The sequence below is a fragment of the Anabrus simplex genome, chromosome 13, assembly GCF_040414725.1.
Source record: "Anabrus simplex isolate iqAnaSimp1 chromosome 13, ASM4041472v1, whole genome shotgun sequence".
NCBI lineage: Eukaryota > Metazoa > Arthropoda > Insecta > Orthoptera > Tettigoniidae > Anabrus > Anabrus simplex.
The window spans coordinates 79,199,992-79,224,561 of record NC_090277.1 but is presented as its reverse complement, the minus strand read 5'-3'; the positions used below and the strand labels follow the sequence as shown (position 1 = coordinate 79,224,561).

The 24,570-nt window shown below is 39.7% G+C and overlaps 2 protein-coding genes across 3 annotated transcripts in view; one reads left to right on the top strand and one right to left on the bottom strand.

Moving 5' to 3' along the window:
* The window catches only part of Mocs1 (Molybdenum cofactor synthesis 1), a 28,694-nt gene extending 8,095 nt beyond the window's left edge, over nt 1–20,599 (bottom strand). For both annotated transcript variants that reach the window (XM_067157445.2, XM_067157446.2), the window contains exons 1-7: nt 20,162–20,599; nt 16,841–16,964; nt 15,967–16,134; nt 9,503–9,729; nt 7,898–8,122; nt 3,027–3,172; nt 537–622 (exon numbers count right to left, since the gene is read on the bottom strand). In XM_067157445.2, coding sequence (XP_067013546.2) covers nt 537–622; nt 3,027–3,172; nt 7,898–8,122; nt 9,503–9,729; nt 15,967–16,134; nt 16,841–16,964; nt 20,162–20,248 — 1,063 coding nt within the window. In that variant the 5' untranslated portion in view covers nt 20,249–20,599. The remainder of the gene's footprint in view (nt 1–536; nt 623–3,026; nt 3,173–7,897; nt 8,123–9,502; nt 9,730–15,966; nt 16,135–16,840; nt 16,965–20,161) is intronic.
* A 97-nt stretch (nt 20,600–20,696) lies between these two features.
* Nucleotides 20,697–24,570, top strand: part of LOC136885050 (nuclear exosome regulator NRDE2) — a 56,365-nt gene continuing 52,491 nt past the window's right edge. The window contains exon 1 of the mRNA XM_067157444.2: nt 20,697–20,994. Coding sequence (XP_067013545.2) covers nt 20,916–20,994 — 79 coding nt within the window. The 5' untranslated portion in view covers nt 20,697–20,915. The remainder of the gene's footprint in view (nt 20,995–24,570) is intronic.

Sequence of the window (24,570 nt, the reverse complement as noted above, 5' to 3'; positions counted from 1 at the left end):
ATTTGGAAGACGGGACAGGGCCGGACCTCATGGAGGGCCCCAACCGTCCGCTGTCCTGAGAATGGTTTCCCGTGGTTTTCCATTCTCCAACACTAAGGCGAATGCCAGGACAGTTCCTAGTATAGCTCACGGCTGCCAACCCCCTTGCCATCTCCGAGCATCTCGTTCACCGTAACAAATGTCCCGGCCTGAGAGACGGTGTCACCGACTATGAGACCTGTCTTCCCCTTCAGGGGAGGAATGAAATCATTTTAGTAGTAATAGTAGTAGTTGTTTTGGGGGGCAACGGGATAGGGAAGGATTAGGTCTGCGAAGGAGATGACCATGGCCTTAATTTAGGTATAGCCCTGGTGTGAAAATGGGAATCCATGGAAAACCATTCTCAGCACTGTCGATGGTGGGGCTTGAACTCACATCTCCTGAATGCAAGCTTACATGTACAGTATACAATCATTAGCACGCAACCAACTCGCTCAGTGTTACCAAAGTTGACACAATTTAAAACAACTACAAGAGTAAAGCATTATATTGCTTACCAGCATGTTGTTTTTTCTTTCTTCTAACAGCAAGTCCAATCATTGTGAGAAGATCATCCTCGCTGCATCCTTGACGTATAGCATCCCTGAACAGGAAGATATCCAACAATAAATACACAATCGTATAACATGCACTGAAAAAACATAAAGTAACTTTACTCATAGCGTCATGAACCTGGACATCAGAAAATCAGGCTATTTTATATAATTTTCCAATAACAAAGGACTTAGATCAGTGGTTCTGAAAGGGTGTCACAGCACACTAGCATGCCCTAAAATTGCCTGGTTGTGCCATGAAAAAAGAAAAAGAACATATTAAAAGAGGCATGTATTAAATATTTTATTAATATTATTTATTAACAACCCACCTCTGTAGTGTAATGGTTTAATTCCTGGGTACAGACAGAAACTTAAAACTGGAGGACTGGTATGTGGTTATAAAGGTACATGATTCTCCTTTCATTGGGGGTGTGCCTAAAAAGAGCTGTACCATCTCGGGGCGAGGGTATGCATTTATATTTTTAGATTTATTAACCTTGGAGAACTGCAAGTATGTAACAGAAACTAAAATATTGAGAATGTTCGTTCGGTAATGACATTCTTGTTACAACCCAGCAGCAAATAGCACAACTGTTCAATACAGGGAACTAATCACAGACAATAGCAATCTCTACATGTACACACACTGCCATCTTAAAATAGATTGGATCTCTCCTAATTAATCCCAGTTCTTCTACATCCATTTCTTACAAGCCCATGACGAGTTTGTTTCTGCTTCCTGTTAAGGGGAAATCTAGATAGATCTTCAGTTTTGATGCGGGAAGAGTGGGATACGAAGAAAGTTGTATAATTGCAGGACCCTAGGAACACATTTGCCAAGTGTAGAACCCCCACCATATTAATGAGAATGGAAAGCAGAAAGAAGTTCCTCGAGAGCTGAGAAGAACTGGGAGATTGATCAGGTGTAGTTCCGAGGATATGACCCGTTGAAACTGCGGTAAAAGTAGGGAAATGGCAACGCTTGTGGCATGGACGTTGCTTAGCATGTACTCACTCAAGTAGTGGCTCTGCTTGCCTTACTTGTCCACTGTGTATAGCAGAGGAAGCCAGCAGATGGCACACACCTTTTTGGGACTGTTTACAATATGGCCACAAGTAGGTGCTGTGTGATGTGGCCAAGTTCATTGTTCTCAAACTACACTCAATGTAGAAGAAGGAAAAAAAAAAAAAAAAAAAGCAGCAACATTCTTCCACATCCAGCATTCTCCCTGAGCTTGACTTGCTCATCTACGTAACAGATACTCCGTACACTTGATCTACACTGTGACTTGAATAGAAAAAAATTGAGTCGTTCGCGCGAACAAACGTCTATGTTACTTTCCCTAAATATTGAGAAAACCGGCAATAAAGATGATTGTTGACCGCAGGACATGGCTATGCGAGAGAATGTAACATAGACTTTTGTTCCGTAAACCAACAAGTTAGAAGTGCATGCACTCACTCATTTGCACATAACGTATGCATACAGAGGAGAATAGTGTTATTTTAAAGTTTTAGCCTAATTATAATGATTTGGTGTGTACAACATCTTTCCACTCTCTGGGGTCACTTTTCCTTTTCCTGCACCTGTTTTTCATCAACTTGTGTACACTGCTTGGGGACAACAGTACATTACGATCACTACTATAGTCTGATCGCATGTCGATGAGCAACTAAATAAACTCGGTAATATAAGAGTGAACAATCTCCGGACTAGAATGTGTTCATTACATTGCATTCAATCCGTGACATTGTCGAGTACTCGCACGGGAAACGATGTACCATAGAGTTTTGTTCTATTATTTTTCAAATGCATTTCTCTTCACAATTTCTGAAATACTATAGCCATCTGTTGAGATATGCTCAAACTACCTGCAAATACAGATCCAGAAAAAATCATAGATGTTTGTTCCGTGAATATCTCAAATGCCACAAAAATGTAACATAGACGTCTGCTCGTGCATATAACTCAATTCAAACATAATAATTTTTTAGACATGATATAGGCTTCCGGGCTTATGCTGTGTCAAGAAAATAAGGTGAAATTCTTTACGTTTTGCAGAGAACTTTGCTGTGTGTCTTCAGAAGAAAACCTCAACTGTTCACGAGAAAGGCTCCTCAAATATTGCTTGTTCGTGAAAAGTTGAAATTTTCTTCTGAAGACGCAGAGCAAAGTTTTCTGCAAAACGTAAAGAATTTCACCTTACTTTCTTGACACGGCATATGTCCAAAAGCTTATATCATGTCTATAAGTACGGGCTGTGAAAGCATTAATGGCAACATTATAATTTTTTGTTTATGAAACTGAATAGAAATCTTTGCATAATAAACTGTTAATAAAAAAATGTGACTGTTGCAGCAACATTTAAGTGCCAACATGATGAATAGAAGTCAGGTGAGATGTTACAGCAACTCATAATGTTGAAATGTAGGATATGTTAAGTAATTTACCTGAGCGAAACTTCAGCATTACCAAAGAGACACACTTTGAGATTGCCGTCTGCTGTTATCCTCAGACGGTTACATGAACCACAGAAGTGTTCGCTCATTGATGTGATAAACCCCACCTGACCCTTGAAGCCAGGGACGTGATAGGCCTGGAAAAAAAAAAAAAAAAAAAAAAAAAAAAAAAAAAAGTGAAAATATGAAGAAATGAATACTAACTTTTTCTTTGAACTAATAAATTGAAAAGAACAAACAAATAAAAAATCAAGTTATATGTAGAAAGATAGGAACATGAATAGGAGAGAAAGAAAGAGGAGGCAGGGAGTAACATGAAAATATGAAGCGATAAGGATAATCTCAACAACTTAACCCCTGAGGGTGGGGGGATGCAGGTGAAGAATACACCCACCGTATCCCCTGCCTGTCATGAGAGGCAACTAAAAGAGGTAACAAAGGAATGATGATATTAGAACCATGTAATTAATTGTGGTTAGTGCCATTACATGTGGAACACCATGAGTCGACGTTACTTCTGACTAGTACCACTTTGCGAAGAAAACCATGGGTCTACATTACACAGAAGCAGTACCATTATGCGAGAAACACTATGGGTCTGGCCATTGTCCATGACGTGTCATCGTGTGACCAGTTGGTTTCACTGTGTTCCGAATGGGTCTGCGTTACCTATTAGTAATACCACTTTATAAGGAAAACCATGGGTCTAAGTTGCGTGTGGTTGGCACCACTTTGTGAGAAAAAGCACGGGTTGGACTGGCACCTGCGATAAGTACCACTGTGATGAAAGCCATGGGTCTGCATTGCCTGAGAGTAATACCATTATGTGAGGAATACCATGGGTTTGTGTTGCCTGTGGGTGTTACCATAATGTGTGATACACCATGGAACTACATTGCCTGTGATTAGTAGCACTAGATGAGCAACATCACAAGTATATGTGGTCTGTGATTAGTTCCACTAAGTGAGGAACACTACGGGAATACCGGCACCCGTGATTAGTACCACCTCACGAGGAAAACCATGGGTCTACGTTACATAGGAGCAGTACCATTAGGCAAGGAACACTGCGGGCCTGGGCGCTGCTTGTGATAAGTGTCATCGTGTGCATTCCACCGGTCGGTTCCACTGTCTTCAGAATGAGTCTGTGTTACCTATTAGTAATACCACTTTATGAGCAACACCTTGGGTATACGTTACATGTGATTAGTACCACCATGCGAGAAACACCACGAGTCTACGTTACCTGTGATTAGTACCACTATAGGAGGAACACCATGGTTTTTGCTTTACCAGTGATTAGTACCATTATGAGGGGCCAGCGACCTGGATTTTGGACCCCCTTTGGATAAGTATCATCCCAGTCCTTAAAAGGCATTGTGAATAGGATCCACTGATTGTTTTTGTTTCATGATCACTTTTTCATCATCATTCGTTACAGACTCTAGTCAGTGGATACATTTTCAAGTTTTAATTTTCATTTCGTTCACCTCGTACCATTAGGGGCCGATGACCTAGATGTTAGGCCCCTTTAAACAACAATCATAATCATCAATCTGAACATCTTAGCATAGATGGACTCTCTTTTCATCAACTATCTCAATATGAATGAAATCGTCCACATTACTAGCAGTCCTGAGGAATGGTAATCGATGCTGCATGAGCTTAAGGACACCTCCCAAGCTGCTGGTCTGAAGATGTACCTCAGTTAAACAAACAACATGAGCCTTACAAACATGTATGTTAAAAACATTCAAACTTTTAAGGCCTTCTCAATTGTGAAATTACCAGCATTTCGCCCAAGTGTGGCAGTGGGCTTGTCAGTTGTGTTGCCTCACCTTTCCAGCAGCACTGTAGGCCAATAAAGTAACAGTGCATTAAGTATGTACCTCAACTTGTGTAAATGCCTGCCTTTGGCTTTTATATCAAAAATTAAAATCCCAGAAGGAAACCATAATTTAATTTCATCTATTGCAAATATTAAAAATAAAACAAGCTTTATTTTGACCTTTTCAATCATGCGTGTCGTCATTGGCAATCAAGTACTTGAAAACTGATGAGGGGTATGTATACCTGGGGCACAGCACTACGCTAGGGAGGGACAATCAGACTGCAGAGATCACCAAACAAATCGGCCTGAGCTGAGCAACTGTCGCCGGGCTCAACTACATCTTATGAAATCTGCAGGTACCAATGAACGTCAAGAGGAAAGTGTACAACATGATTCTACCATTACATAAAATCAGCTTCATGGTCCGTATCGCACTTCAATAGATTCACAATTAAGTATTTATTTATTTTCCACCTAGTCGATACAATGATTGCTTAAAGCAATTTTTAATGGTTAAAAGTGGTACATGTTTCATATATTATCAACATCTTCAGCCACATAACACTGTTTAGATGAAAAATATATAAATTGACAAAGTAATGCTTTAGAGGAAGTGTCCTGAAGATGTTGATAATATACGAAACATGTACCACTTTTAACCATTAAAAATTGCCTTAAGCAATCATTGTATCGACTAGGTGGAAAATAAATACTTAATTGTGAATGATTCTACCAGTTGTTACACAGGCTTGAAAATGTTGCTTTCACCATAAATTGGCTCCGAGTCTGTCAAGGAGCAAAGGACTACACCATGCTTGAGATTGGCCTGAGAGAGTGGGTCCAAAATGAGGACACCAGGAGGAGCACTGGAATTACTAACATGATGGAGCAAGTGGCAAGTGGACAGCCATGTAGTGAGGAGCACCTCAAAAATGGACGAAGAGTCTGGTGGAGTGGATACCACAGGGGTCAAGTATGAGTGTTGTCAGACCACCTGTTAGATGGAGGGATGACATCCAATGCCACACAGGAAGAAACCAGATTCTCACTGTCCAGCAGAGGTCTATATGGAAGGCAAAGGAGGTTTTCTGTGTTCAGGAGTGGACATTAACAAGCTAGAGGAGGAGGAAAAGATTATGTATATTTTCTGGTTTCTTTCTTTTATGAATTTATTTTGACAAATTTAATAGATTTTTATATTTAATATCAACAGAAAATTACTTGGTTTGAAATGAATGTAAAACAGCATTCTTCTTGTGCAAATCACTCCTCCAGTCGCACCTCCTATCTGTTTGTTAAGTCATCAGCCTGAAGGCTGGTTGAATCCTCAAATAGTATTATCGAAAGTTATACTGTTACAGGGAACAGCAAAAATTGATGGTGGGGGCATGAGGTAGTCTAGGCAAGGTGAAGAGTGAGCTAGTTTGCCACCGTTTTCCTCATTGGACCAGAAAGCGCTATTACAGCATGACTGACCCTATGAATAACAACTCTGATAACACTCAAACACACTGGTTGTGCTCTGAATGTCATTACTCAGCACCATTCACATTGTCATGAATGAGACAGAGACTTCAGTGGAAGCTATTTTCTCCCACCTATGCTAAGAGACTTGTATACAAATTCTACATCCATCAAGAAATGGCATCAAGCTGACCTCCTATCTAACATCACAAAAGTTCAACTCGACAAGACTTCTGTTTCATCCGTCCTACTCTACAGCTCGAAGACATGGTCCTTCATGAAGCTGAACAGACACTGTGAGGGAGCCTTCGAAAGCAAAGTGCTGAGGCAGAGATGAGATGTAGAAACTATGAAGAAATCAGTACTTCCATGCAAGGTAACATCTGTAGCATGAGACTGTAGTGGATTGGTAATGAAGGGCAGATTTCAGTGAAGAGGATGTGAGAGGGAAGACTGGAGAAGACTGATAGAAAACCTGGTGAGTTGTAGTGTGGCCAGAAGTCACCCTGAGTGATTGCACCAAGGAAAGTAAAGTAAAGTAGCTAGTCTGCTGGATACCGTATGTGCTTTCTTGCATCTCTGTTTAGGTACATCGCTGTTATATACTCTTCTTATCCAACTTGACTAAATTCAACACACATTTTGAGTTTGGGTTTCCAATACGACAATTTTCCCATTTTTCCTTCAACATCATCATCATTTTCGTTTCCCCTTGTCCAGCTCCTGCCAGGTCGGGGTGTTGGTGGCACTTCTCCACTATTGCCTCTCCTTTCGCCACTCTTCGTCAGTAATCGTATTCCAGTCCAGTCTTCTTTTTCTTGTAATGTTCTTGACAGAGTCTATCCATCTCGCTCTAGGCCTCCCTCTTGTCCTTTTTCCTTCTATCTTAGCTTCCAACACTTGTGTGTTGGTATCCTTCCCTCCTCCATCCTCATAACATGTCCAAAACATCTTTTTTTTTTTTTTTAATTTATCGGGCGAGTTGGCCATGCGGTTAGGGGTGCGCAGCTGTGAGCTTGCATCCAGGAGATAGTGAGTTCGAATCCCACTGTCGGCAGCCCTGAAGAGGGTTTTCCATGGTTTCCCATTTTCACACCAGGCAAATGCTGGAGCTGTACGTTAATTAAACCCATGGTTGCTACATTCCAACTCCTAAGCCTTTCCTATCCCATCTTCGCCGTAAGATCTATCTGTGTCGGTGCGACATAAAGCCACTAGCAAAAAAAAAAAAAAAAAAAAAATTCTACATCCTATCACTCCTTTTTTCTACCCCTATCTCTTGTCTGACCTCAATATTTCTTACTCTGTCTTCCTTACCATTAATTAATTAATGGTGTATAGCCTCCAGAAAGGCCTAGTTCAGGTCTTTTGAGATAATGCCTGTTAGGTGCCCTGTGCAACTGTGAGAACGGGGCCCTACCTACAAAAAGTTCTAATGCTGAAAATGCGCACGCGCGTGCCAGGAATCGAACTTGGGACCCCTTGACATGCTAACCAATTAGCCACGGACAATGACCTTAACCTTTTATGAAACTACAGAGAAAAGAAATTGACAATCTTCTCTCACCTTGGAAGTGTCATTTGGTCCATTTGGTAGTGCACAAAAGTCAGGGAACTGGTTTCTGATGGTCTTAAGCATTTCTTGAAAGGAGACCATCTTCCTATCATTCCATTTATTCCCAGCAAAAGGCATATATTCGATAAATCTGACATCCAAGTTCTTTTCTTCTGTCAATTTGACAAAATCACAAATTTCATCATCGTTGAAATCCCGCATCACCACGCAGTTTACCTATAAATGAAAAAGAAGCAACTGCATTACTTTGTTTCATATAGCTCTTTTACAGTGCAAAATATGAGATGAGAGGGAATTTTGGGCTTACTAAAATGGGAAAGAAGTATATATTGCCTCTTCCTATGACGCATGCCTTGATTTCTTGGAGGATCACAACTCTGGGAAATATAAGAAAAAGAATATGTAATTTAAAAGACTGAATTACAATAGGGATAAGGCAGAGCCTGAGGTTATCAGCTCTTGACACTCAAAGAATAATTCCAGTACTAACACACAATCAAATATATTGACTACTTAGCATAATGGGACAAGGGGAAATCTCTTTCAGTTTCAACATTACTCTATCTAACCACTAAAATAATAACAAGAGATATTAAGTAGACTGGTTGGAGAAAATAATCATAATTAATAAATATTTTGAAGAATAATAATGTTCTTCGCTTTACGTCCCACTAACTACTTTTTTTACGGTTCTCAGAGATGCTGAGGTACGAGAATTTAGTCCTGCAGGAGTTCTTTTACGTGTCGGTAATAATAAATATTTTTTTCTTATAATTTGTTTTACGTCGCACTGACATAGACAGGTCTTATTGCGATGATGGGATGGGACAGGGCTGGGAGTGGGAAGGAAGCGGCCATGGCATTAATTAACATACAGCCTGATGTAAAAATGGGAAGCCACGGAAATCCATCTTCAGGGCTGCCAACAGTGGGATTAGAACCCACTATCTCCCGAATGCTTTTTTTTTTTTTTTTTGCTAGTTGTTTTACGTCGCACCGACACAGATAGGTCTTACGGCGACGATGGGACAGGAAAGGGCTAGGAGTGGGAAGGAAGCGGCCGTGGCCTTAATTAAGGTACAGCCCCAGCATTTGCCTGGTGTGAAAATGGGAAACCACGGAAAACCATTTTCAGGGCTGCCGACAGTGGGGTTCGAACCTACTATCTCCCGAATATTGGATACCGGCCGCACTTAAGCGACTGCAGCTATCGAGCTCGGTCTCCCGAATGCAAGCTCACAGCTGTGCAACCCTAACTCGTTTGGTAATAAATATTTTATTGATGGCTGTACTCTTTAGGGACATGCAGCTCAAAAGACCAACAGAAAGGTTTCTTCTTCAAACTTAAAAAAAAAAAAAAAATCTGAAGAGCTGGAAGTTTGCAAATGAATTAAATGAGGAAATTTGCTATTCTCTTAAATTACAACAAAATTCTTAATTTTGTAGGCATTTCTGAAGCGCTGTTTAAGATGTTTCCCTAAAAACATTTGTAACAAGTTCCCTCTAACATAACATTTCCAATAAAGCTCTCTTGTTTGCAATCTGGTGCAGAATTAATACCCGAGTGTTTATAAGCAATAATCCATTAGACTTTACCTTAACAGGTGCATAGCCTAGTTGGAGAGCAAGATCCAGGCCTGCCATCACTCGCTCCCAGCCCTTCCGTCTCGTGACCAACTCGTAGCGGCTCGGTTTGAGAGTGTCAAGACTCACATTGATGATGTCTAGCCCGGCTCGCTGGAGGCCTACCAACTGACGAGTTAGGGTCAGGCCATTGGTTGTGATGGCTACAGTTTCTAAACCCTTCAGCTGTTTCAAAGATGCTGGAGACACAAACAAACTGCAGTTACACATTACGAGATAAGCAATAAACAATACATTTGATTTACACTCAGTGATGAACTGTCTGCATGGTTATGAACGCTAGTAATAAAGAACATCACGAGGGAGAAAGGTATAAAATATTCTCAATCATAACCTACTGAAGAATTTTGGACTTTAAAAATTGTAGGGTCAAGAGAGGCAGACAGGAAAGAGATGGAACAGAAGATTAGTGGTGGTGATCATTGTTTAATGGGGAAAAACAAAGAGGGACAGTCCCAAAGCAGATCCAGCAAATGATGTCCTTAGAGGTTATGTTCATAATGGTAATGTATGGAATTGTGAAGGAGATGATGATTGTGGTATGGGGAGCAAATAGAAAGAAAGTACAAGGTCAACTGAGCATATTGAGTGAATATATTGGTAATTATGGATTGAAAATAAGTGTGGAGAAAATCAGGACAATGATGTTCACCAGAGGAATGGGGAAAGGTACAATAAAAATCAGGAGACAAGACCTTGAAATTTGAAGTACTTGAGTAATAAACTGATGCAGGATTGGACACGGAACTCAATAAAAGGATAAAACAGGGAATTGTTAAACTGGGACTTAATGAAAATGCAAGGTTTCTGTATCTCGGAAATGGATGGGAATATTACAAAGTGACCTCTGCCAGGCTACGGAGATCTATTTTCTGCATACAGTAAAATATATATCTCAAAATGGCCAATTTTGAAGTTTGTGAATTCTGTCAGAATGACAATGATATTGTACATGCCCGAGAGATGTTAATTACAAAAGAAAAGCAGGCAAACAAACTTAAGCTGGAAGTCTATTTGAAGAACAATATGGTCATGACAGAGAGAGAGATGTTTGATTTCTTCAGCTGTGCTGTGATCATGAACTTTAAAGCCTTTTGGATGAAGATCAGCCACTTATCTACTTCCTAATTGCATCTATTTTATCTTATCTCTTAATCCTCTGCACTTAACCTTCATGTTTATACCATATATAATCTAGAGTTTACTTTAGATTTTATATAGGGTCATAAATTTTCTAAGAGATCTAAATCCAATGCTGTCTCAACATTTCTTTTATATGTTGCAGCAAAAGTAATTCTTGTAGAACTTGGACCTATGATGATGTCTCCAAATATTAAAGAAACTCGTCCAGTAACACTTCTCATTCACTTCTTCTGAACTTCAAACAAATTTGTAGCCAGTATTTTGTAACATTGCTATGTATTCTTCTAGAATTTTATGTGGTAACCAAATATGGGGAAAGAAAATCTAACACATTCTATATTATGAAGTGAATTTTAAACCTTTTTATAAATATGAGTAACCTACACTTTTAGCGAGCAATGTGATATTAAGATATTTAGGACTGAACAGACCAGAAGTGTGTTCACCAGCTCGAGGACACACTTAACCAGCCTTCAGTTCACATTCAGTCAATCAAATTAATGATCTGCATGATGGGTTGTTGCCCAGGTGGCGATCATCATCAACATGAATTCCTTCCAGCAAGCCGGATAGGATGTTCAAGAACAATCTGCCTCCATTTATTACGCTCCTGGTATGCTTCTTTTATCTCTAGGATATCCCATCTTTCTCATCTCTTCTGTAGGTCTTATCTGATCTAACCACCTTTATCTATGGCTTCCAATTGGTCTTAGTCCCAGAACGATCTTTCCAAAGTATTTCCTTGGTGTTCAAGTCAAATGCATCCGCTTAATGTGTCCTAGCCACTTCAGCCTTGCAACACTCGGCCTTTCTTCCATGATCAAGATGACCTGCAGGTCTATTCGTATCTATTCGTTCCTAATTCTGTCCTTCCTTGTTTTCTGTACAGCTGATCTAAAGAACTTCATTTCAACAACTTGCAGTTGACTTACTTCTCTCTTATGTATAACGCAACTCTCCAGGCTATACGTCATGATGGGGAGGAGATAAGTCTTAAACACAGTCTGTTCAGCCCTCTGAGGAACTTCCTTGTCCCATACTATGTTCCGTACTTGATGGAAGAAGTTGGATCCTTTTTGCACCCTGTTCAACACTTTAGTCATTTTATATTGTACTCCCCAGATATTTAAAGGTATTTACACATTCAATCTTCTCTCCCTCAAGGGTGAGGTTACAAGGTGCATTTGTCCTGCTAACTTTCATTCTGGTACCACTGTTTTGTTCTTGCTCACAGTTAACTTACATTCTTTAAACTTGGTGTTCCAAAGATCCAGTTTCCTCTGTGAACATCTCTCAGTTTCTCCTCAAACGGCAACATCATCAGCAAAAAGGTTTTAAAAAAAAATTTAAAAAAATAAATTAAGATCTTCCTTATCTATTTCTTTGAGTTCCTTTATAATAGTATCCATGAGTAAAATGAAGAACAATGGAGAAAGAGAACTCCCTTGTTGGACACCTCTTCTTGTTTTAAACCACTGAGATCTTCCATCTCCTACTTGCACACTACTTTCACAACCATCATACATCATCTGAACTTTTTTAATTAGTGCTTCTGGGATGTTATGTTTTTCTAAATGTTCCCATATTTTTCCTCTCTCCAACCTGTCATATGCTTTTTTCCAAATCCAATTTGCCCCAATTTGTCCTCCTGAATTCCAACTTTATCTTCATATTATGATCTTTCCTACGTTTAAAAGTTCCACTTGAGCTTATTTGTCTACTAATGGCATTCCATGCCATTTCTCCACTGACAGCTCAAGAATATACCGATTAGTCAAACAGCTTGTCTCCTAACACCCAAGTCTTCCCAGCCTGAAGTAAGCAACATTTTAGTGACACTTATTTTGTCGGAAATCACCCAGAACAAATCATGCTGCTTTCCTTCGACCTATTTCACTTCTTGTATGAAGCAATCCTGGTGTGCGTCCCATACTATAATTGGGGTATTACCAGAGACTTTCACGCCCTCTGATTTACATCCTTAATACAACCCCTACCTTCCCCATGGTCTGGTACCTTGATGTGGTGGGGAGGCTTGCGTGCCTCAGTGATCCCAAGAGCAATGCTGGCGGGAGCTTCGGCTCCTGGCAGGGTCACCCTTGCAGGTAAGGTCGAGGGTGAGGGGCCAGACTAAATGACAGACCTTCAGTTGTAGGTCCTGAAGGAAGAAAATCTTTGTCTCAGGGAGTAGGGAATGAGAACACCATCAGTCGTGAAGTCGCAGCATGGCAGGGGCAGAGGCCAAAAGAGGGCAGCCCCCTCACTGCCCTATAGGCACTGTGGGCCCATATCTCACATGCCCGAAATAACTTCCATGAAAAGTCAAAACGAGAGATACACCGGACTGCTGAACCTGATGGCAACATGGCGAGGAAAAAGGAATACAACCCCTAAATACCCTCATGACCAAGTGAAGAGATCTGTATCCTTTCTTTCTTTTCTTGCTAATGTGATTACTCCAATGTAGTGATGGGACAGTCAAATACTTTTTGCAGTCTAACAAAGGTGTATTAACTTCAGTAATAGACAGTTGAAGCCTACCCTGCTGATAAAGCCAGAAAGTAGAATGAGCTCAGTTGGGGCTGTGAAGAATTTAAGAAGTTGGATTAATGAGGAAAGAACTTCGTGCTACACCTCGCCATACTTGAATACTATATGGTACGTGAGAATGTATTAAGCCATAGTATACCGTGCTCAGTGCTAAAGCAGTTAGAAATTAATGACATAACGTAACATATTTAACGCCAAATTTCACTGCAATGGTAATGGGTCATGGAAAATGAAGAGCTTACTTTAAATGCTTTAAAGTTTGATATAGTCCCATATGTCCATGTAATGCCAGTGATCAAACTGTTGACCATTTATTATTTCATTGTGAATTACTTGAGAGGGAAAGAAGCATTTTAATTAAAGATATTTTAGGTACAAAGTCATGACCAGAGAGCAAAAGTAGGTTAGTAAAAAATTATTTTAAACATTTCTTATGTTTCATGAACTCAATATATTATTTGAACAACTGTGAAAAAAAGGATATAGGTAGTTTTGTTTACTTATGTACACCATAATAGCCATTGAGTTAAGAATGTAAGTTTCATTTGTAATATGATTACCCAAGCATGTAGTATTACTGTTATGTAATGGGGCAGGCTGTGAATAAACAGTAAAACAAAAAATAACATAACATAAGAGAGAGTCCAAACTGTTTTGCATCTCACTCACTGAAGTTAAGTCATAGTTATTTTTTACAGTCCATTAGCAGTGCTGTTATCTTCTTTCCTTCCTGACAGGTTGTCTTCTTGATAAAAATTATCAAGTTCCACAAACTGAAGTGCCATAATGAGGAACAGTTAATAACCTATTGTGACCACCTAGATAATGACTGCTGTCATGCTGGACAGCACAAATCACCTACCAAATATAGGTAACATAAAATAAATATTGCACTACGTTTCGGAGGAGTCAAATCTCTTTAACAGTTTTGTAAAATATTATTATAGGCTGCACACTGTGGTGCCATTTACAGGCAATGCAAACCTATGGTGTTCCTCACATAGTGGGTACTAATCACGGGGACTTGTACTATCCCGTGGTATTCTTCAAATAGTGGGTACTAATCACAGGTACTGTAAAAGCCAACAGTGCAATCGAAGTGGGGGGCTGACCGCATGGTGCTCCTGCGTGCTACTAATCACAAACCTAACGTAGTGGTACTATGCGCAAAGTAAAAGCGACCCATGATGTTCCCCATGTGGTGGTACTAATCACAAGTAGTTTCATGGTTCTAATACAATCATCCCTTGGTCGCCCCTATTAGTCGCCTCTTACGATAGTCAGGGGATACCGTGGGTGTATTCTTCGTCTGCGTCTCCCATCCGCAGGGGGTTGTGTGTTTGGTGTAGTAGGTTCGTGGAGGTAATTCTTTGTCATGACTGCCTTCAGCAGGTTCACTCATCATTTCAATGACAAATGGAGTAATGTTCAGGTATGAGCACTACTGCCTGCCTGCCTGCCTGCCACTGGTGGATTTTTAGTGAAAACTGTCACTGGATGGGAGTTACTTTTCTGATAGGAAGTCATAAATGAGATGGATGCATGACCTCAATTGTTCATGAAGGGATGAACAAGAAACAGCATATGAACTCATAAAAATCAGTCCAAAGGTACCTGTCAGTCTGTAGTGGTGTGGGGGCAGGGTTCTTTATGTACGAGGTCTGTAAATAAAGTAGTGACAATATTTACTGAACTAACAAGTACAATTGCACCGTCAATGTAGTCATCTGCAAAGTCTATGACCGTATTTACACGAATAATACCCGCATATTTAAAAAAAAAAAAAAAAAAAAAAAAAAAAAAAAAAAAAAAAAAAAAAAAAAAAAAAAAAAAAAAATTTGAGGCACGAAATTGGGGTGTGGGTTTTGAGTCAATGCTGGAATTTTTTTTCAAAATCAGCGTTCCTAAACTTAGGGTGCGGGGATTATTCGCGTAAATACGGTATCTTCTGCCAAATGTTGGAGTACGATGCCTCTACAGATAATTTCTGGACAGCCCATCAATGGTCTATGGAAACGAGACCACCCAAGATGTCAATCTGATCTTCAGGAATGGGCGGCTGACCTATGCGGTGCAATTCCGCAGTCTATTTCCGACCCGCACGAAACGTCTTGACACATCATGCAACCGTCCTATACGATAATGCATTCTCGCCACAGGCTTCACGTAATACTCGATAAAATTCTGATGCGTTTTTGTCATGGGCAACCTTGATTTTAATCCACGAACGCTCATCAACTTTTGAAAACTTGCTTTAGAGCAGCGAAATAGACACTCTTCACTTCAACGCCATACAGCAACAACACTCCCAACTGGATGCCCATCAAATGCAGACTACATGCCGACAACAGTGCCACCTGACCGCTCCCATATCCTATTTGTGCAAGCCCGATCTCCTGTAAGTGTCTGGACTACGTTGCCACGTCTTTATTTACAACCCTCGTATGTACAATGTTAATGAAAAACGTAGTTGTGAGGAACCTATAAACAGGGTTTTACTGCATTCTGTAATAGTTTAATTTTCCTAAGACTGACTCAAATTACACAGAACCTCAAACTACCAGGGCTCTGCTTATTTGTTTTTCCAGCCCCCTTCAATGAATTTGCAAGTTAACAATCTCAGAAGTAATATGTTAATATATGTTAATAAAATAAATCTTATATTTTACATTATTTCATGTTTCTCTGAGTAGCAAAATACATGTCACTGTGAAGTACTTTACCGACGATATCCAAGAGGTCTTTGCGGACAGTAGGTTCTCCTCCCGTGAGTCTGATTTTTCTGACACCTTCCTTCACAAACAGTTCGGCCAGATACAGGATTTCATCTGTAGTCAGCAAGTGGGATTTTGCTGTGAGCTTCACACCTTCGGCTGGCATACAGTACTGACCTGTGAGGTACAAGAAATATATCTGAATGCTCAAATACCATATAGGAGTACTGGAAAAAAACAAAAAAAAAAAACAAAAAAAAAAAACCTCAAATAAATTAAAGTAAGGTGTTGTATCCATTCATATAGTTTGATTTACCATTTGATATCATCTTTCCTCAAGAAAAGAAAATAAGAACATGAGTAAAAGATAAAACCAATGTCAGATCAGTGCTCATATTTTATTTATTTATTTATTTAACAATCTGGCTCAAACTGAGCTTGCCATTAAGACATGTACATTTTGGTTCCCATTCATAAAACAGTTTGAAATATAGCTAAATTGTTGTGGCATTAACGTGATGTCTAAGGATATAGATCACAATTTTGTTCTGTAGGCTCTTATCCAATTGTAACTTTCCCTCCAATCAACAAAAAAATGAATAAATGGAATTGTACCTCTGGACCAAAAAAAGAGACTGTGATTTTCTTTAGATTACCCGTACTCCCGCAGACATTGGTTGTTTGAGGGGGAAGGGGGAGGAGGAAGCTTGTTTCTGCTACCTAACTTTATTAGGAGAACATGTCTAAACACTTGTTAACTTTTTAATTAAACCCAACTGGAAAGAATGTTATACTTATATTTTACTTTTCTTGTTACTGGTACCTATTTAACATCACATCCACAAGGATTTTCACGATGTTGAGAAAGGAGAGGGCTACTTACATCTTAAGTTGCAACGTTCTGTTAAGGAAATCCGAAGGTACGTGTGGTGACGACCAAATGTGTCAGTCAGTGGGTCTTCTTCATTAGCTTTAACAGTCTTGTTTTCCACCAGGAGAGGTTTGGTCTGAAAAAGAAGCATTGTTTTTATTCACTGTAAGAGGAAATCACTGCTTTTACACAGCTGGTAGATAAGATTCATGTATTATTTATTAATAAATATAACAATGTTATTGTTTGAATTGTCAGTCCATATACTGATTTGATGCAGCACTCCATGCCACCCTATCCTGAGCTAATTATTTTTTTATTTCTATGCAACCACTTTATCCTGCATCTTCTCCAACCTATTTGTCATATTCAAGCCTTGATTTACCCGTATCATTCTTAGCGCTAACTAACTGAACAAGTCCTGGGTAACTCAAGATGTGTCCTGTCAATCTCTCTCTGATCGAAGGTCACCTAATCGTTTTCCTCTCATCAACTCGATTCAGTACCTCTTCATTTCCAATGTGATCTACCATCTCAATAATAACAATTTATTCATTTATTTTACATTTTATGGTCTTCATTGGACCACTTTAGTCTATTATACAATGGATTTTTCGATTTTCTTTCAGCCCAGTACTTTATCATTCTCTCGGATCTCGATTTTCTCTCCTCGTCTGAAATCACTCTTTCCATGGTTTGTCTGTTGATCTTTTTTGCTAGTTGCTTTACGTCGCACCGACACAGATAGGTCTTATGGCGACGATGGGACAGGGAAGGGCTAGGAGTGGGAAGGAGGCGACCGTGGCCTTAATTAAGGTACAGCCCCAGCATTTGCCTGGTGTGAAAATGGGAAACCACGGAAAACCATCTTCAGGGCTGCCGACAGTGGGATTCGAACCTACTATCTCCCGAATACTGGATACTGGCCGCTTTTAAGCGACTGCAGCTATCGAGCTCGGTCTGTTGATCTTGGTCTGTAGTCTGGTGTCTATGTTTTTGAGTGTCTTGATTCTGTGGGTCTTGTTTTTTAAATCCTCTACTGTGATTTGTAGTTCCTTCGTATCTTCTTTGATTTCTATAATCCACTTAATATTACTCTTACTGTTCCACAATTTTTCTATTACTATCCTGCTGATTCTATTTTCAGGTGTTCTAATTAGGTGACCAAAGAATGAGATTTTTTTACTGATAGGACTGTTTTGTTAGAAACTAGTCTCCAATGTCCATTTCCTTGAAACAAGAAGAAGAAGAAGAAGAAGACGAAACAAATGGCTGCAGATGGTTTTCCGTGGTTTCCCATTTTCACATCAGGCAAATGTTAGGCAATTTAAAGAGCCAAATTACAAAAAGTGCCAGAGTAAAAATTCTACACTGGAATACTGAAGGAATATTGCAACATTAACAATATGCAGCCTCTGCAAAACCATGCAGAACAAGGACAACTTAGGATGGTCTGGACACCAGAACAGAATGGACAAGAAATGGTTATCTGAGCGAGTGTGGGAACCATGCCCAGGAATTTGTAAAAGAGAGACTCAGAGGAATGCTGTTCAGTACTTGGAATAATACTATACAAGAAGTTCTGGAGAGCTGGAACATATCAGAAATAGCTTTTTTTCTTTGCTTTACGTTGCACCGACACAGATAGGTCTTATGGCGATGATGGGACAGGAAAGGCCTAGCAGTGCTAAGGAAGCGGCCATGGTCTTCATTAAGGTACAGCCCCAGCATTTGCCTGGTGTGAAAATGGGAAACCACGGAAAACTATCTTCAGGGCTGCCGACAGTGGAGTTTGAACCCACTATCTTCCGGATGCAAGCTCACAGCTGCGTGACCCTAACCGCACGGCCAACTCGCCCGGTATCAGGAATAGCCAAGAAGTTATCATTAAAGAGGAAAAAATGGGAAACTCTCTGGAAAATCCTGACACTGGATAGCAGAAGAGTATGATGGTGGTGATTATTGTTTTAAGAGGAAGTACAACTTGGCAACCATCCTCTGTTAACAAAAAAAAAAAAAAAAAAGTAAGAGTTCCAATCTTTCAAAGAATGAAGATATCGGCAAAAGAAAGAGAAGGACCATGAAGGACTTTCTAGACCTCACAAATCTAATTGACATCAGAAACAAAGCAAAGTTCAACATGAGAAGTTAAATAGGAAAGATGAAAGTGAAAGCGATGTCAGTCATCTAGAGCCCCATGGTTTCCAACCCACACTCCCAAGTTCAAATCTCCTGGTGTTTCTCTTTCAGTCGTCTCTTACGGCAGGCAGGAGATCCCATGGATGTATTCTTACCCCACAGAAGGTGGGATGGTAGCAGAGGACCTGATTAAGCAAGTAAAGAAAATTGTTGGAACATACATTCTTTCCGGACGTTGCATTTGTACCTCTTCCGCCGTGGGTTCCAAGTGTACTAGACCCAGACGTATACAGATTTGCACAGTTCTTTAAGCTGTTCAGATTTAGTAACAAATTCATGAATCTGGTGGCCGTAATAGCACATCTGAGGAATCACTTGTACGTAGTTATGAGTGACATGCAGAACAGCTAGACTTTTCTCTAGAACACATTACTCTTTCTTGATTATAAAGACATGTATTGGTATGTTTGGAATTTAATTACCCATTGGGCGGCCTCTAGCTGCGAAAAGCTGAGTAGTATATGCTATTGAAAATATAAAGTTATCAGACAAATTCACAATACAGAGGTCCACAACATCCCCAGCAGCAAAAAAGTTATATAGTAGGGCCTATACATTCAGGAATTGAAATGAAAGTAGTAACATAGATCTGGAAAAACAAAAATGCCATCGGTGTTGTATGATCAAATGAATTTATTACAAAGTTCAATAATTTAGGAAACAGCAAACATTTCAGAAATGACAAAAATATATAGGCCTTGTCAAACATAATAGATTCACACATTTGCATAATTTTCTCCATATAAAAATGAATATTCTTTATTGGTTAAGTGTCATTTTAGCTGTCGTTTTCTAATGTTAGTTTGATGCTAGAAGTAAAGGTGGAAAATTACTCGTACTGTAATTGAAAAAACAACGAACATTTATTATTATTATTATTATTATTATTATTATTTCATTCCCCACTTGAGGGGGTGGGGCGGGCCAACCAGAGGGTAACACCCTCTCTTTGAGCAGGAAACGAACGTTTCCGCTAAAAAAAGTGCATTAATAAGAACAATCCATTGACACTCTTGGTCCTGCCATGTTCATAATGTAGACCTATTCGCTATTTGACAGATATCAGCAGACAATTCAGAAAATAGACCATTTATAACAGATTTCGTTTGATACGAAATATATATGTTTACTCACTTTAGTATCCGTGAAAGACGATGGTAATACCGCACCAGTATTCAAAAGTCTGCTTCCGGCAAGGAACACTACTCTCGAGCGTAGCATTTCAGGGCCAGGTGCACTAAGAGACTGCCTCGGGAACACTGTCGCGTGTCGCGGTATTTACAGTGTGTTTTGTGGTTGCTAGATAGTAGTTGCCAGTATTATCTAATGCATAAACAACGACCTTCACGGACAAGTAGAAGGGGAATACGAACCGGAATTGCGCTTCACCAATTTACAAAATCATACAAGTCATGCGTTATTACGTAGAAAGTTTGCTCATTTAATGAAGCACCTAGTCCTTAATTAAGGTTATGCTCATCATTTTCGTTTCTTTATTGGCTTTATTTGCTAGCACACCCCTCCATGCAAATGCACGATGCAGACCAATGCCGACAGTGTGGTCATCCTTCAGTCTTCACAACAGCTGACGCCCTGGCTGACGCAAAGAGAATGAGCTGACGGCCTGACGGCATCAAGCACGTGACAGATGATGCAGGGGGATTAATGAAGACTCTCCGACTGTAGGGTCAAGTTAGGGACTATTTTCTAACGCAAATATTAAATTATCTCCATTCTAGACGCTTTTTGATTGAGAACATAGAATTTAAAATGTGAACCTGCTTTAAGGTAGAGAAACCAAACTCTACAATAGCAATGTAAATAGTGAATGTTTAGTGTCATAAGTGTGAGTGTGATGATTTTGTAAACAAGACGTATTGTTGTGGTTATGTCAATTTTCCCTGCATATAATGAACGTTCAAGACGTAATCAAAATGCTTCTAATTCAGAAACGGTTGAAGTGGAAGGTAAACATATTTTATTATTTTCAGTAGAGGGTTGTAATGTACTGTATTACGTTAATGAAAATTAAGTACCTTAATGGGATGAATTAGGTTAGAATCTGCAAGATTTCGTGAAGTTAGCAGGAGATAATTAGAAGCAGAACATATTTTTCAAATGGGGTATTTTCTCCAGTGGAAAAATTATAAGAAATACATAATACATACTTACACATTCCATACTACTCATAATATTGTCTTGCCGAGTTCTTACTTATTCCTGCCATGACCTCATTCTCCATTTGAATGAATGCACATCTTTTGGGAAAGGGTTAGAGATGTCCTTTGGTAAGCTGTTCCATCCTTTTTCCCCCTAGTTATTGTACCATTGGCTTAACCTTATCTTAAATTCATGATCAGACTTCAGTCTCTCTTTCCAGTATATTCCCAACCACTTTCCCCTGTGTATGTCAGGTACATACCCCCAATCTTTCTTTGTGTCTCCTTTCTGATAAACTTTCCCACCCACGTTTCTTTAGCATGATTGTATCAATTTTAGTGGTTCTGTGGTCCCCTATCACATACCTAGCTTCTTTCCCTGTCTGCTTCAATTCTTTTACCAAAATTCTTGATTTGAATCCCATGCATAGCTCGAGAGGTCTTACAAGTATTAAATATGCCATCTCTCTTATCCTCCTGCTTGCTCATATTAGCTACCGAATTACCATGTGCAGTGACCTAAATGCTGTTTTGACCTCATACCTTATATGTTTCCCCAGTAAAATTTACCACCCCATAAATGACCCCTAAGTACCTACAATTATCTTCAAGATTTACCTTTTCCCCGCAGGTTTTGTAATGGCCCACTATCTTGCATGGCTTGTTCCCAAGACTCTTTTCAATGTTAATTTTTATCCCAATTTTCTGAGTCCAAATATGAATTTTGTCCAGACCCTCCTGCAGTATTTTACACTCGTCTAAACGGTTCACTTTTCTATGTACCTACAGGAAGTATATTCTCTAAGACTTCATAGTGAAGTATCGAGGCATAGGAATGCAGAGAAGTGGTGGCAGCGAGCATTGGCAAGTGAACGTGGTTGTCTCAAAGAAGCAGCATGATTACACGTATAGAAACTAAACAGAACTGAACTCGTAATCTATATAGGCCCTACGTGCTCAGGGCATATAAATAAATAAACAAACAAGTAAATGAAACTGAACTCACCAGTATTTACAGAAAATGTTGAAAGTAATCTCCTTGAGCTGCAATGCAAGTTTCACATCTTGTAATGAGATTTCGATACACACTTTGCAGTTCATGGACACTGATGGAACGCGCGATGTTCCTAATTTTGACTTTTTATTCTTCTGTAGTTCAAGAATTATTCCTGTAAACTATCCCTTTGATATTTCCCCATAGATAAAAGTCGCATGGGCTTAAATCAGGCAAACGAGGGGGACATCAGGCCTTTACTGATGATCTGATCATCATCGAACACTTCCTGCAACTGTCGCATAGAGTTATGCACCATATGGGCTGTCACACCATCCTGTTGGAAATAGCCATACTTTGTTTTCTTCTTCTATCAGTTCAGCAAAAAATGTTCGAGAATGTTGTGAATATAACGGTCAAGAAGTAATCGTGTACTAAAAAAAATCGGACAAATAATTTGTCGGACACTAATAGTGCACCATACACCCACTTTCACCATGCAGAGGTAGCGGCTGTAACATGTGTGGGTTCTCTGTATCCCGGATCCTATTGTTCTGTGAACTGACATGTCCACTGAAATGAAACCATGCTTCATCACTCATAAAAAGAAAGTTTGAATCCATGATACTATCGTGGACACTATTCATTAAACAAAAACCCCATGGCCCTACAGCCCTGATGGGCCTTGGCTTACCAAGTGTCCGCTGCTCAGCCCGAGGGCCAGCAGATTACGAGGTGACGCGTGGTCACTGCGACTAGTCCTCTCGGTCGTTATTCTTGAATTTCTAGACCAAGGTTGCCATCTTACCGGCAGATAGCTCCTCATTTGTAATCACGTATGAGTGAATATTGAACCAACCTTCAGGACCAAGTAAAAATCCCTGACCTTGTCGGGAATCGGGCTCAGGGTTATAGGAGGGCACGCTACTCCTAGACAGCAGGGCTGGACGCTGGTACATTAGCGAATTGCAAAATCTTATTCTTGCAATGAAATCTGTAGGCTGTACGTTATGGACTGAACGAGTCCGGTAAGATCGTAAATGTAATAATTTTGTTGCACTCCGAAAACTGTCAAAAGTAGTTAGTGGGACGTAAAAACAGTAACATTTTTATTTTATTGCATTACGTGCCGACGAATGCGAAATACCAGTTTCCTGAGTTACTTTCCAAAGTAACTTATATGGACTGACTTGCAGTCTTGCCTGTATATCTTCTAACATCTCCTGTATGAGAGTTGTTCCCCCTTTGCTATTTTTTCTTGTTAGTTACGGAACCAGTACTACGCCACTTGTGAACGAGTCAATGGTACTGCAGAACTGGGAAACTGTCTACAGAATTTTTGAAGGCACCTTTTAACTGGTTTCTTCTTCTTCTGCAAATAACACTAGATCACAAATATTCTCTGCGCTGTAATGTTTTTAACCATCGAGGTAATAATCCTACGGCACACCTTAAAAGTCCAATTGTTACTAGCAAGCTGAGCAACAGAGCTAAACATCTGCTGCCTCAACTGTCAACACTCCTTATCATGTCAGGCTTGACACAAGCCACATGGCACTCGCTCGGGGATTCCGGCGGCCGGTGAGCAGAAGTGTGAAGTCTTAAACTATACTTCCTGTACAACTAAATAATCTGCAAATAGTCTGATTTGCGAGTTCAATCCTTCTTGTATATTGTTCTCAAAAATTACTGCCTTGGTGGTACATGCCTACCCACTTCCTGACGTTCTGATAATGACTCATCTACCCTTACCCTCTGCTTCCTGTCTTTCAACACAACTTTCACATTATCTGCTACCCTCCTATACAGTTTTTTTTCTCATTTTCTTGATAAGTACATCACTGTTTACTCTGTCAGAAGCTTTAGAAAAGTCTATTGCTATACAATCCAGCTGTTCACATGTCTTAAACCTCTGACACATCCTGCTGGAAACCAGCGAGCTTTACTTTGCAAGAGTATCCTTCCCTGAAACCAAAGTGCCTAGTGTTAACCCAGCCTGCTTATTCTAACACGCATTACATTTCACGACTGATGAATTTCTACTTAAATATAATGTTTATTCATCCACAGTGTTGTATTATAAGCCAAGCGGTGTTGTATTATAAACCAAGAACACTCTAAGGGGAGATGGTGATGATTATTGTTTTAAGAAGAAGTATAACTAGGTAACCATTCTCTATATAACTCTCATCAGAGAGAAAAAATGGAAGGTATCCAACACTTCAAAAATGTAGGTATCGGCGAAAGGAAGACAAGGGCCACAAAGGACGTGAAAATGAGACTCCCTAGATCTCTCTACCTAATACCGTCAGGTTAAATTAATAAACTTCATTGTCTGTCCGTATTGAACCAAGATTACAACTTTTATTATAATTTGGGTCCACCTTATT